This window comes from Chiloscyllium plagiosum, chromosome 10 (assembly GCF_004010195.1).
Source record: "Chiloscyllium plagiosum isolate BGI_BamShark_2017 chromosome 10, ASM401019v2, whole genome shotgun sequence".
Taxonomy (NCBI): domain Eukaryota; kingdom Metazoa; phylum Chordata; class Chondrichthyes; order Orectolobiformes; family Hemiscylliidae; genus Chiloscyllium; species Chiloscyllium plagiosum.
This window is the reverse complement of record NC_057719.1, coordinates 72,612,256-72,626,475: the sequence shown is the minus strand read 5'-3', so window position 1 is coordinate 72,626,475 and position 14,220 is coordinate 72,612,256. Positions and strand designations below refer to the sequence as shown.

General features: G+C 37.3%; 1 protein-coding gene across 4 annotated transcripts in view; it reads left to right on the top strand.

The window, feature by feature from the left end:
* Window positions 1-14,220, top strand: part of strn3 (striatin, calmodulin binding protein 3) — a 190,492-nt gene that overhangs the window by 101,576 nt on the left and 74,696 nt on the right. For all 4 annotated transcript variants that reach the window (XM_043698050.1, XM_043698049.1, XM_043698052.1 and 1 more), the window contains one exon: window positions 6,768-6,901. In XM_043698050.1, the coding sequence (XP_043553985.1) occupies window positions 6,768-6,901 (134 nt within the window). The remainder of the gene's footprint in view (window positions 1-6,767; window positions 6,902-14,220) is intronic.

Below are 14,220 nucleotides of genomic sequence, written 5' to 3'. Positions count from 1 at the left end.
ATAACATGTCCTTGTGTCACACTTATTCAGATGCTTTTGTACGTCCATAAACACTAAACGAACAGTATTAGTTTTATTAACCAATGTTACCCATCAAAAAAAACTTGCAGTGTAGTTAAATACAATTTTCGTGTGATTCCATGCCAGCTTTTCTTAACTAACCTGCATTGTCCAAGTGATTGTTAATTTTATTCCAAGACAATTTTTTTTTAAAGAAGTGTTTAGCACTTGCAATTTTCCAGTCCTTCAGCACCACCTATGTATTGAAGGAGGATTGGAAAATTATACCAGTGCTTCTGCAATTTTTACCTTACTTCCCTCAGCATCCTTGAATACATCTCATCAGTTTGTAGGGGCTTACCTTTAGGTATAGCTAGCTATCTGGTGCCAAATGCTTAATCAACTTCTAAGTTATCAAGTGTCTGAGGTACCTAGTGTTTCACTGTGACTTGGGCAACACCTTCTTGGATAAAGACAGATGCAGTATGCCTCTGCCTTGTGCCCCTCTGCACAAGTCTCCTTTTGGGTCCCCGATTGCTACAAAGCTCCATTTACCAAATCTTCTTTATTATTTTTATATATCTCAAAGATTTTTGAATGCTCTCTCTCAGCTACCAGTCCTTTTTCATATTCTATCTTTCTAAGGAGAGCCTGTGTTTTGGTTGCTGTTTTGTTTGTCAATTTTTGCTTCTGGTTTATCTGGGTTAAATCAAGTCTCATTCCATTGAAGTTGGCTCTCTCGTTATTTTTTCTACTCTGGTTTGCTCATTGTCCTTTTCCATTTCCAAACCTTATGACCCAATGATCACAGTTCCCTAAATGACCCCTGCACTTGGCCCACCTCATTCCCTGAAACCAGTCCAGCAGTTTTCTCCTTTCTGATTAGACTGGAAACGTACTGATAGAAAAAGTTCTATTTAACAGACTCCAGAAGATTTGACCCCCTCTGCTTTTTATTCTACTTTATCTTAATCTGTATTCACAAAATTGAACTCCCCCCATTATATACTGGTATCATTATGCTTGTTATTTCTCCCTGATTTTGTTAACTTCATGCCTTTGTCTTTTTCACTTCTTGGTGGCCCATGGGATACAATGAGTAATGTAATTATAGCCTTTTTGTACCTTAGCTGTGAGCAACTAGATTCTGTCCTTGACACCTCTGAGGTATCATCTTTCTCTGACACAACAGTGATTTCCTTCATCAAGAGTGCCACACTTCCTCCTTTCCTTCCTTTCTGGAACACCTCCTCCCATACCACTGTCACATTCACTCACACACACACACTCTCCCTCACACAAGTCTATGGGGTGAATTCGCATTTGCAGAATTGTAATTGCAGATACATTCTATTTGGTCAGAAAGCACACCTTCTGCAGGCAATCAATGCAAGCAGTTTATCCATGTAACATTTTAATCCTACTTTGGAAATAGGACCAGTCTGGCTCAAGATTGGGCTACAGACAGACTCTAATCTCACACCTTTGATGCACTGTGTGAACAGCGATCTCACTTTTTTTATAAAACCCTAAGTTATCTCGAGAATGTGACTGGAAAGGAGTTCTGTGATTTACATATTGACAAACTGAAACCCATTCTAAAACATTAATAGGAATCTAGATTTGTTCAATATATTGTTTTAATTGCATGACACAGTGATCTTTTGCTATAAATTCTGTCTTATGAACCTGCTGAATGATGAAGGAGCAGCACTCCGAAAGCTAGTACTTCCAAATATATCTGTTGCACTCAACCTGGTGTTGTGTCCTTATATTTAGTAAAGGAAGCTTATCTGTCTTTAAAATGGACAAAGAATCTGTTTAAAAGTCTCATGACTGTACTTGACGATTCATCTCGTGTTGTGACCATACTGTAATTATCTCAGGAAGTAAGAACATGATGTTTTGAAATACTATGAAATTTCCAAGAAATTTTTAAGTGGTTTTCCTGAAATTGTGAATAGAATTGTGAATTACCAGATCTGACCGTAAGAGCCTTCGAAGCTAATCACCTGAGACAGATAGAATGTTAATTATCCACACTAAAAGATAATGGACGGTCCTCCTGGGTCTGTGCCCCAGGCCTAACTTAGCACTTTAAGCTGGAAGCATGATATGACAGATTGTAGGGAGTAGCCATTTTACATTTTGACCTGCATGAAGTCTGGCTGCAATCAGCTTCTCTGAACAGAGACTGATAAAGACATCTTGATGCAGTCACTGCTTCTCAGCAGCGAGACAGGAAGAAGGACGCAAGTCTATTTGTACTGAACCAGGTACCAAGAGCAACAAGATACAATTTCATAAAATATAAAACAGAGGAACCTTTATTTGCCACCTGTACCTGTTTTGTTCACTTGTGGGAGCAACTTCCAACTGCAGAAATTACAATACCTGTTGAATTCTGACTTCATGTCTTTGGAAATGGAGACTTGAAGCCAGTCACCGGCCTGCAACAATAAGAGGCTAATCTAAATTCCAATTTTTATAAGTACCTTACCTTTATGTGTGGATTTTTGACTAGTGACATGGTCACTTTTACTTGAATAATAACAGCCAAAGTTTTTAAACTAGTCTTTAGCTTGTTTAAACATAAAGCCATTTTGCTGGTTATTTTTAAATTAAAACTTTCAAACTAAAATGGGGCTACCAGTGAGCTACACAAAATTGGTAACTCAGAGACCACTCTCAGGGCATGTGATCAAAGCACTAATTAGTCTTTATTACTTTTCCGTCTTATTCTGACCCCACACCAACTGTTTTCTATTTTAGTACAGCCTGTCTCTTTCCGTTCTTAGTGTATTTTAGGCAGGGAATTTTGGGACCTGTTACATTTTGATCTGTTGAACTGACAAAATCAAATACCACTGAACCAATTCTGCATATATTTGAAAAGTCTGTGTTAAACTCTCTTTTATGCCTTTTGTCTGGGAGATAACAATAACCAGTTTGATATCAGCATGGACCTGCTTCCAAGACTTTGGCTTTAGCTTGCTGTTGCAATTCCATTAGCGCACAAACATTTTTAAAGTGGCTATCACTAAATCGAAATCTGGATTAAAATAAATAATTTTGGATATGTGTTATTCAGAGCTGCCTTCTAACCCATGCTCAGAATTTAGTAAGTAAATTCAACCCAATTGAGCTTGTAATTACCACTGTTATTGTAGAGTGTGCAAACCAAAATACAACCTAGATTGCTCATCATCCAAATGTTTCTGTACAATTGATGGAAAAATGTCTAATCAAAACAAAACTTTTGTGTATGTGTTTAAATTCTATGCAATCTTCAGCCATTTTTTGTTCCATGTTATCTGTTCAGTAAAGCAACATTTCTAACCAAGTATTTTCATTTAGCTATAGCACCAAATGTTGCTCAGTGTATCATTGAGATTTTTTTACTCGGTCGCATCAAAGGAATTTGTAAATAATAGTTAGGTAATCTGAAGTAGCTTTTGAAGTATTATATATTGCTTTGGAAAGTTATGTAGATTTAACGCCTGCTAATGACAACTGGTTTGTTTCTACTGCAAATTACAATTGCAGGTCAAGTAACAGATCTGGGTGACTGCTTTGTGTCTTGGATTTTAATAATTCTTCATGCAGCAAATTATTTTAATTCACATGAATATGCCTAATAGTTTAAAACTTAAGGTGGTAACATTGTCGAAAAGCATTTGGTGTAGAAGCACTTAGTGAAATGTGAAAGACCTGTTTCTGCTGGGTGGAACAGGCAAATTTAATTTATCAGTTTATCAGTGCGAAACCTGATTTTGGAGAAGTGTAATTATTTTGAACTTCCGTATATTGTGTAGATAGAACACCAAGATATGTTTTCACAATCAGATCACAATCCTGAATTGACGGTTCATAACCCCATGCACATCCATGCTCTTTCTTAAACAAAAATCAGTTCTTCTGTTCCCAGTTGCAGGAAAAATTGCCATGATTTTGTTACTTTACAAAATCAAAGAGACAACTTTTCAAACAGATTTGCAGGATTGAAATAGAAATTAAGCATTGATCTTGTTATAATCCTCCACTAAAATCCAGCTGTATTAGAATAAATTAATTTGCCTTTCTACTTTAACAGTTCGGTATTTAAGCGTGAACTTCTCCAGTTTTATATAGCTAGGCAGATGTTTAGAAAAATGTCTAAGAAATAATTTGTTATAAAGCAGTGAAGTGATTACAGTGTTTTGCCAGCAACGTTTGGTTGAATGTTAAGTAACTTCATAAATTGTATGAAACTTAACCTGTTAGAGTTTGTATGTCTTACATGTGTTCTGTCTCATGCCCCCATTTAATGATCCTTTAAACTTCTGTTCTTCCCTAATTAAGAAGATGACAAGACTGATAACCTGCACCATAAATGTTAGATGGAATGTGCATGAGAATTATCTTGGTTGATGTGACTTATTCTACTTCATTTCCTTCTCTTAGATGGATCATGCAGCTTCTGCTAAGAATCTCCCTCTCTCTATCGCTTTTCTACTTCCACCTATAGTCGAACATTGGTCTACACTGCTGTGTCGCTGGTATTTAATTTAGCAGATTATATGCATAACAATGGACAAGCTAACAGCATCTTGAAAATATAAGAGGAATCCCAATTACTTGACATTTTATTCCTGTTTTGAAAGTGGACTGCTACAGTTCACTTGATTGACTCGTTCCATTGTTTGCAATAATAATAGCAGTTGAATGGATTTTGAAATTGTACGTGGTTTCCACATGTAAGTCTGCTGGAGCAGTACTGTTGCAGTGAAACTTTCTGGCACTCAACTTTTTTTTTAAACTGTTTTTGTTTTGAATCGTTCCTCTGTTTACTTTGTCAATTATCTAGTTCTTTTCTATTTGGCTTTCTTTCTTTAGCTTCTGTTTCACATGGTTAGTTCTCCCATATTTTCATTTGTTTTCATTGGCTTGTGATGGAGGGAAATGGAGGTTCAAATTCGAAATTGGTAAAGAATGAGCAAGAAGGAAGAATAATCAATTTGCAGCAGAGGCACAATATTTCTCATGTTACGGACAAAGGGAAATGGATGAGTTTAAATTGATTACTTTTCTCCTCTTGAGTCCAAGATGAGAAGTTTTGGTTTGGTTTACTCCTTTTTGTTTTCTTATTCCCATCACTTTTTGAGGTAGGTTAAGGGGTGTTCAGATTCCATTTTTTTGAAATAGACACATAACAAAATTCTTTAATATAAAATCAAGGGTAGAATTTATTAATAAAACATTCAGAACATGGGGAATTGCTTTATTCGCCCAACTATCCAAGGTAGATAATGTTTATTTGACTTAAAGTCCAGTGAGTGGATATCCAATTGGGAGTCTGTCTGTTGGCTGATCTTGTAGCATTTCTGGGATGGAAATGGGTCATAGTCAAAGGTGCAGCAGTATTTCTTGTACTTGGATAATTTAGTCTAATTCGGTCGGCAAAGTCTAAGGTTCTTTGTGGCGATGACACTTTTGAGAGGGAACAAGAGAGGGCAAACAGGTCTCCTAGTTGCCTGGAACCACTGACATCAAATACTTAGAATTCCAGAACTGTACATTTAAGCAATTCAAACAGGTTGGATTTCAGTCATGCGATAATTACAAGCATTTCACTTGTTGCGGGCCCATCTTGGTGGGCTAATTGGAAGGCCATTAAGATAGCGGTATAATTTGTATCTGTCTTTTGAAGTTTCCATGATGATAAGGTAAGTAAAGGCATTGGCATAATTGTAGCAAAATGGGTCTTGATGTTTTCCTTTGTCTAAAGCTGGCTGGAAGCAGACAGCTCTCTGGCACCTCATTTCCAAATATGTCATGTCAGCTTTAGCTGGGATGTTAATGCGATTCAAGAGATTCTGAAAATGCAATCATGTAATTGGCTTTGGTCATTTTTTGAATTCAGCAAAGTTGTCCACTTGTGGAAGAAACTGAATTTAAATACATAATCATAGAAAATAATACTTTTTTTGGAGTAGGTTCTCTTCATGCCCTCTAACCATGACAGTGGAAAAGCCTTACATTTTTATATGTTTTAATAAATGTTGTATCGGGAGAGAACCCTTAAATTATGAACAGTAAAATGGACATTAAGAAAAAATGTGTTAACATGGATTATTTTACAGAATTGTTGAAACCTCTTCGATTTTTTTAAAATCTTGGATAATGTTTCACTACAACTTTGTATTACACTTGTTACACAGATTTGGTTGAACAATACAGCACAAAAGGAGGTCAAATGATTCTGTGTGTCTAGAAGAGTGAGTCAGCTCATCCTGTTCCCCTGTTTTCACCAATGAACATTAAAATTGTTTCATATTATCAATTTCCTTTTTGAAATCTACAGTTGAATCTTCCAGGTTGCTTATGAAAAAATGTCATTGTTTTTGGATTTGTTACTGATACTTTATTTGTTTAGTGTTTTTCTTGTTTGTACTTTTCACGTGTTCTGGGTTCAATTTAAAAATAAGCAGCTTACCTCCAAGACTTACAAAGTATTGCTCTAAAATTGGGTTTGATGTTAATTGGAACTTTTGTTTCTGATGAAACACTGAGGCTATCTTTTGGAGTGAAAGCATTAATATTAGTTTGCTAGTATACAGGAAAAGAAGTTTTCCCGACATTTGAGAAATTGAAGCATTGGAAAAAAAATCAGTGTTTTAATAATGACATGTTATTAGGGATACATTAATAAAAACAGGTTCTGCGATTTTTTTTTTCCATTTGATTTATGTACTTAATGTTAAATAATTGTTTTTTTTTTCAAATAGCTGAGCCGCTGGCTTTTCCCTCTGGAACTGGCAAATCATTTATTATGGGTCCCGATGATGTGCTAGAAAGTGTCTTGGGCCTTGGTGACCTTGCAGACTTGACAGTAGCAAATGATGCAGACTTCAGTTATGATGTAAGTATCTGAACTAATATTACCTCAGTATATTCTAATTTTGCATTTTTTGTATTTGAACAGCCATAAATGTTTTGCATCATACTTCTCTGATAAAATTGATATGAGGTAGCTTATTTTCAAGACTGTTAGAAATAACACTAATCAGAATAATCTCTTTTATCTTTACTTTCTATTAGCATATTTATGTGTCACAGTATAGAGAAGAATAGGAAGAACTTGCATTTATTTAGCCTCTTTTATGACTTTGTGACATGTCATACTTAATTGTTATAATGCGGAAAACTGTGCCAGCTAAGTTTCACACAACAAAGTTCCAGAAACAGCAGTGAAGTAGTTTTATTTTTTTTTGGAGAATTTGGATGTGGGATAAATGTTGACCAGTGCATCTGGAGAACTCATGAAAAAGCAAAATACTGCAGATGCTAGAAATCTGAAACAAACAAAGAATGCTGGAGGTGAGTCATATCAGATTTGAAACATTAACTCTCTTTCTCTCTCTCTCAGACCTGCTGAGTTTCTCCAACATTCTCTGTTTGTTTCACCTAGAAAGTTCATTTGTTGTTCTTCAGATAGTGCAATGTGACATTTTGCTGGCAAACAGCTTATCAGTTTTGATGTCTTGTCAAACAGTGCACCAATGTTTCATTATTTGACTGTAATGTCAGCCAAGATTATCCTCAGCCCACGGAGAGCTGCTGCCCCATCAGGCCAGCAGCTCATGACCTCAGCAGTCTCAGAACACGGCAGGCAATGTCCACTGTGATTTCACAGGGTGGGGGTCCAACGAAGAAGGGTATCTAGGAATCAGCAGCAAGGGAAGGCTCCAGTATCCCCTCTCCCTTCTGATGACACACCCATCCCCAGGAGATGACAAGCTGGCCACTTAGTTTTGCCTGTTGTGCTTGCTGCAAGATGGCAGCCACAGACACAGCTAGATTAATACCTGTAGCAGAAAGATGAAGCCCTGAAGTGGTCATTAATTGAAATCATTCTCATGAATCTCTCCTGCACTCTGTTCAATATCTTTGCATCCTTACCAAAGTACAGCCCCCAGAACAGGACATGGTATTTCAGCTGAGGCTGGACCAATATCTTCTACAAATTAAGCATAACATCCTTGCGTTTGTATGCTATGTCCTTAATAATAAAGCTTAGGATGCTAAACACTGTCTTCTATCGATCCTAACTCAATGAAAAGTGCAGGAGGGCATGCCAGAAGCAGCACCAAGTATATCTAAAAATGAAGTATCAACCTTGTGAAGCTACAAAGCCACCTGTGTGTAAACAGCAGCATGTGATATACAGAGCTAAGTGATTTCACAACCAACAGATCAGATCAGATCAGATCTAATTTCTGCAGTCCTGCCACATCCCCTTTATCAGTGATGGGAGTGGCCAGCACATCAGACCAAAAGGTAAGGCTGAAGCATCCACAGCAATCTTCCACCAGAAGTGCTGCGATGTGTGATCTGTATCGACCTTGTCAGGAGATCCATAGCATCACAGATGCCAGTCTGAAGCCAATTTGATTCACCTTCATGTGGTAATAAGACATGGCTAGAGGCACTAGACATTCCAAAGACTATGGGGCCTGCCATCATTGTGTTAATAGTACAGAAAACTTGTTCCAGAACTTGCTGCAACCATAGTCCAACTGTTCCAGTACATCTACAACACTGGCATCTACCCAAATGCATTGAAAATTGCCCTGATGTGTCCTGTACCCAAAAATAAAATCCCACCCAGCCAGTTAAAACTCCATCAATTTAATCTTAATCACCAGTAAAGTGGTGGAACTGTCATGAACAATGCAAATGGGAGATAGTGATCTAGTGACGTTGTCACTGATCTATTATTCAGAGATGCAGGTAATGATCTGGGGACACTGGTTCTAATCCTGTCATGGTAGCTGATGGAATTTGAATGCAATATAAGCCTGGAAATAAGAGTCTAACGATGACTATGAAACCATTGAATGTCAAAAAAAGCCCATCTGGTTCACTAATGTCCTTTAGGGGGAAAGAAATCTGTCCTTACCCAGTCTAACCTACATGTATCTGCAGATCCACAACAATGTGGTGGACTCTTATCTGAGAATTAGGAATTGGCAATAAATGCTTGCTCAGCCAGTGACACCCACATCCAATGAATGAATTTTTAAAATAGTTTCCGTTGCCCCTTAATTTCGTGTGTTACTGCCATGGCTAACAGCTCTTAAAACCAACTTGTATTCAGGACAGCCTTGAAATGTTCTTGTAAACACGCACTTTACCATAATTTAATCTTTTTTCTGCTGTTTTAATGAATAAGTGAAAATTGTGTTTGTGGTGATTTTTGTGCCAGCTACTATTAATCAGCATTAGTCACACGTGAAGAGTACAAAAATTGAGCTACGTTTGGTTTTCACACCCACAGGATTTTTAATTTGTTCCATTAGGCATTGATCTCATGATCTATTTACGTGCACACATGTATTGTAGCATTGTATGTTTTTTCTGTTGGTCACATAGTGAGTTCACAGTATCACCAGATTGCCTTTGGCCGATGTCAGATTAAGAATAGGTCCTTCACCATCAGTGTAAAGTCATCTTATTCCAATTGGAAATCTCTCCTAACAAAAATGGGGCATGGATTGCGTGGTCTTGTTACCTGTGACATTGAACCATTGATGTGCTTTTAAAAATGAGAAAAAGTTAAAATGAAAACAGTTGCATCACCATAGTAATTATGTGTGTAAATGGTTTTGTTCTGTTTGAAAATTGTTTTGCCATGTCACATGGATTTTCATCACATTGTTTCTAAAGATTGGCTTTTAGTGCCATTAACTTCAGATTCTTGGGGCATTGGGACCACTTCTGGGTCTGGAAAGGTTGAGTTGCATTTCAACAAGACTGAGACCAATGTCTTCATGGGAAACTTCACTAGTCTGATTGGGAGAATATAAATAAATTAGAAGGCATTGGGTGCCAATACATAGAAGTAGGGAAGAAAAATGAAAGAGTTAGTCCATACCAGAGAAGGAACAAAGACCATATTAGTTAGCAGTGAACTAAAGATAGTGAGAAATTCAGAAACTAGGTAGTGATGCACATATGTAAACGTGCAAAGTCTAGTGAATAATAGTTGGTAAGCTAAAATCACCACCAATACAAGACAATGTAAGAGGAGGCATGACTTAAAAATCTTGGAGTGAGTATTCAAGGATATAAAGATTTTGAAAAAATAGAAAAGAAGGTAAAATACTATATGATGTGCAAAATAGATGATATTCTTGAAGGAGCAAGAACTGATCAATTTAATTAGTGCTATGAAGAAACAATAGGATTACACTAGTGGAGATATTCTGTAGCCTCCAACTGACAAGAGGAGAAGCAAGTATGCATAAAAATCTCGGGAGAACTATCAAGTGATGATATATGTACTTTAATTATCGATTTGGAACGTTAAAGGGAGAAGACATTCTGAAATGTGTTTACAAGAATCTCCTTGGCCATTATTTTCTCAGTATAATTAGAAACACTATTTTTGCACCTGATGCTGGAGAAGAAGGTGGGCTGTTTCAACTAGTGCCATTGAAGCAGTTAGGAAAGATTGATCACTGTATCATAAGCTAACTAGCAGTGCAGAGGAAGAAATAACAGTTCTTCTCAATGGTACCAGGAATGGGCTATTTCAGTTACAAGATGAAATTGGGAAAGTTAGAGTTATTCTCCCTGGACAAAGGAAACTGAAGGGAGATTTGATAAAATACAAGATTATGACAAGTTTGGAATAAGATAGACCAGGAAAAACTCATCATATTACCTTGATCCAAAGACTGGATGCTTATAAATTTAAGATTATGAGCAAGAGATTCAGGGTGATGCAAAGAAGAACCTTTTTACACAGCAAATGCAATGACCTGGAACTCCCCTACACGATTAGTAGAATTAGAGATGATCAATGAATCCAAAATGAAATTATGTAGTTGCTTGAAGGAAATAAATTCGCAGAGCTATGGCAATAGAGCTTGGGGAATGGATTGCTATACAAGGGGTTGGCATAGAGTTGATGGATTGAATGGCCGCCTTGTGTGCTGCAAATGATTCCATTATAAGCTAAAGAACAAAAACATATTTGTAAAAGGAAACTAAACATCTAATAAATATCCAGTATGTCCTTTAAAACACATAGGAATAATAGTTTATTATACTCTGGCCAAGGGAAAGAATGGCAGAATTTTGTTTCCATCAAAAAATTCACTTGTGGTATTTCATCTGCACTTTTAAAGAAGAGTCATTACGAGCAAAACACATTTGTAATCCTTATAATCAATTTTTTAATGTTAATTGATGTTTTCCTCTTCTGCCTTACTGCAATTATGCAAAACTATTCCTGAGAATTCCTCACTGATTTCTTTTACATGGTAAATTTCACAATGAATTATATTATTAGTGGGGTACAATCTACTGTTTATGATTATGATTTTTGATTTTTTTTAAAGTACGTTGTCTTCTTACAACAATAGCTCAGTGAATATTCAGCAGATTCAATACACTTTGCTACTACTATCTGCATCATGAAATTAGATGCATCTTTGCAAAGTTTTCGATTTTGCTGCCTTCAGCAAAACACTTTGTGGCAATCAGCTGCAAGTTCTCCTTACTTCCTTTAGTATATCTTATGAATTTTCAGGGATGTGTGCTTCACTGGCTGGGCCATGATTTATTGGCCACCCCTAGTTGCCTTTGAGATGATGATGGTGAACTATCTTTTTAAACCACTGCTGTCTGTTCAGTGTAAGTACACCTTCAGTGCTATTGGGAGGGGATTTCCATGATTTTGACCAAGCAACAGTCAGGAAATAGCAAGATATTTCCAAGTTTGTATGGTACATGGCTTGGAAAGGAATTTTCAGGTGGTGGTGGTGGTGTTCCTGTGTATCTGTTACCCTTATCATTAAAAATGATATTGGGTGTAGGTTTGGAAGAAGCTGTCTGAGAGGCCTTTGTGAATTTCTGCATCAGTAGAGGAGGGAGGTGAATGTTTGTGCACATGGTGCAAATTGAGCAGGTACCTTTTTAAATTGTCAGTGGCACTTCTGAATGTTTGCAGACTTACCGTTGATTTGTGTCTGCGTTTTTAATTACTAGTAATGGCATCCTCCAACTCACATGTTGCTACTAGTTTTCAATCAGGTGAGATTCAGCAAAATCCTTTGGTTAAAAAGATTGATTGATAATTTCTCTTTCTGCAAAGTCCAGCCATTGGCATTGATGTGTCATTGCTCATAATCATGTTCTTGAATGAACGCTTTTGAACAGATATCTGTTGCTAACTTTTACTGCTGTTAATTTTGGTTCTCAATGCCAACACAGTGGATTTTCCACATATCTTAGCTATTATTTCTTTTATTTGGAAGGAGCCAGGAACTAAAGCTGCAAACCTTGACATTAAAACACTTTGGCATGCAGTAAACTAAAAATAAACTTGGGTTGAGATCCAAAGACAGGTATCAGGGAACTGGTTCTTGCAGAACTATTACAATACTAAGAAATCATTGTTGACTCCTTTCACATGAAGGGCACACAATTTTTCAACATGAGATCTATCCATTCAGCTTTCATTCAAAATGCCCCTTTAAATACTAGTGACTTTTGTAATATGCCAGACTCATAAAAGGCCTGTTTTCTGTTGGATTTTGCTATTTGAATGATGGATACTGAGACAATGTTGTTAGACGAACTGCCCTTTAGATCAGAAATTAAAACATCTCGACATTCCAGTCTCAGGAGAGACAGGCACTTTTTGATGTACACCAAGAAACACAAGATCATGATCATCACTCAACCAGCCTACTGTTCATAACTAATCCAACAAGACAATCATATTATTTCTACAGGAAATTACTTTAAAGCTCTTTTAAATGCTGGCTTTGCCTTAACTGGATTGTTGCGTCCAGTTCTGGGCACTGCAGTTTAGGAATGATTTGAAAGCATTTAGAGAGGGTGCAGATAACTCTTTTCGGAATGATTGTAAGTATGACGATCTTCATATATTGGAAACATTGCAGTTGTTCTCCTTGGGGAAGGGAAGGTGGAGAGGATTTGATGGACATATTCAAAGTCTTGATGGAACTGGACAAATTGTATAGGAACAAGCTGTTCCCATCAAGACTGAGAACACAGTTCAAAGGAAATTGACACAAGAAGCAGTAGTGATATGAGGAAAAATTTTTTCCTGCAAGAATGCTTATGAACTGGAATGTACTGCCTGAGAGTATGTTGAAGGCAGTGTTAATTCAGGATATCAAAAGGGAATTTGATCACTAGCTAAAGGAAAGGTTTGCAGGATTACAAGAGGTATGGTGTTTCTGGAGGAACAGCACCTCACTGATTTTTTTATCTCTTTTTTTCCTAATGACTCGTGTGATTGAATCTTCCTGGGTCCTTTTAAGAACTTCAGAGTTGAATTTACCAGCCACACCTGTGTATTGAGTATTGGGTAGAAACTATTGCCCTTGCCAGAAGGATCATGAACCAGGGGATATTGATTCAAGGCGATTGGCAAATGACTCAAAGGACAACAAACAAAATCATTTTTTATATGTGATAGGCTCGAGAAGCCATTGTTTTAAGAGTGTGGTGGAGTCTGATTAAGTTAGGGCATTCACATTGGAATTGGATAATATCTGAAGGCAGATAATTTGCAAGCCTATGGGAAATAAGCGGGGAAGTGAGACAAGCTGAGAAACTCTTATAGAAAGCTGGTACACAAATGATAGGTTGAATGGCTTCCTGTGCTGCAAAAACTCTGATTCTGTTCACTGAGTAATTATAAATCATAATTTATTGATTAAAGTTCGTGCGAAGATTTGTAGCTCGGGTGCTCGTTGCTGTGTTCTGTTCGCTGAGCTGGAAGTTTTTGTTACAAACGTTTCGTCCCCTGGCTAGGCGACATCATCAGTGCTTGGGAGCCTCCTGCGAAGCGCTTCTTTGATGTTTCCTCCGGTGTTTATAGTGGTCTGTCCCTGCCGCTTCCGATTGTCAGTTTCAGCTGTCCGCTGTAGTGGTTGGTATATTGGGTCCAGGTCGATGTGTTTGTTGATGGAGTTTGTGGATGAATGCCATGCCTCTAGGAATTCCCTGGCTGTTCTCTGTCTGGCTTGCCCTATGATAGTAGTGTTGTCCCAGTCGAATTCATGTTGCTTGTTGTCTGCGTGTGTGGCTACTAAGGATAGCTGGTCGTGTCGCTTCGTGGCTAGTTGATGTTCATGTATGCGGATAGTTAGCTGTCTTCCTGTTTGTCCTATATAATGTTTTGTGCAGTCCTTGCAT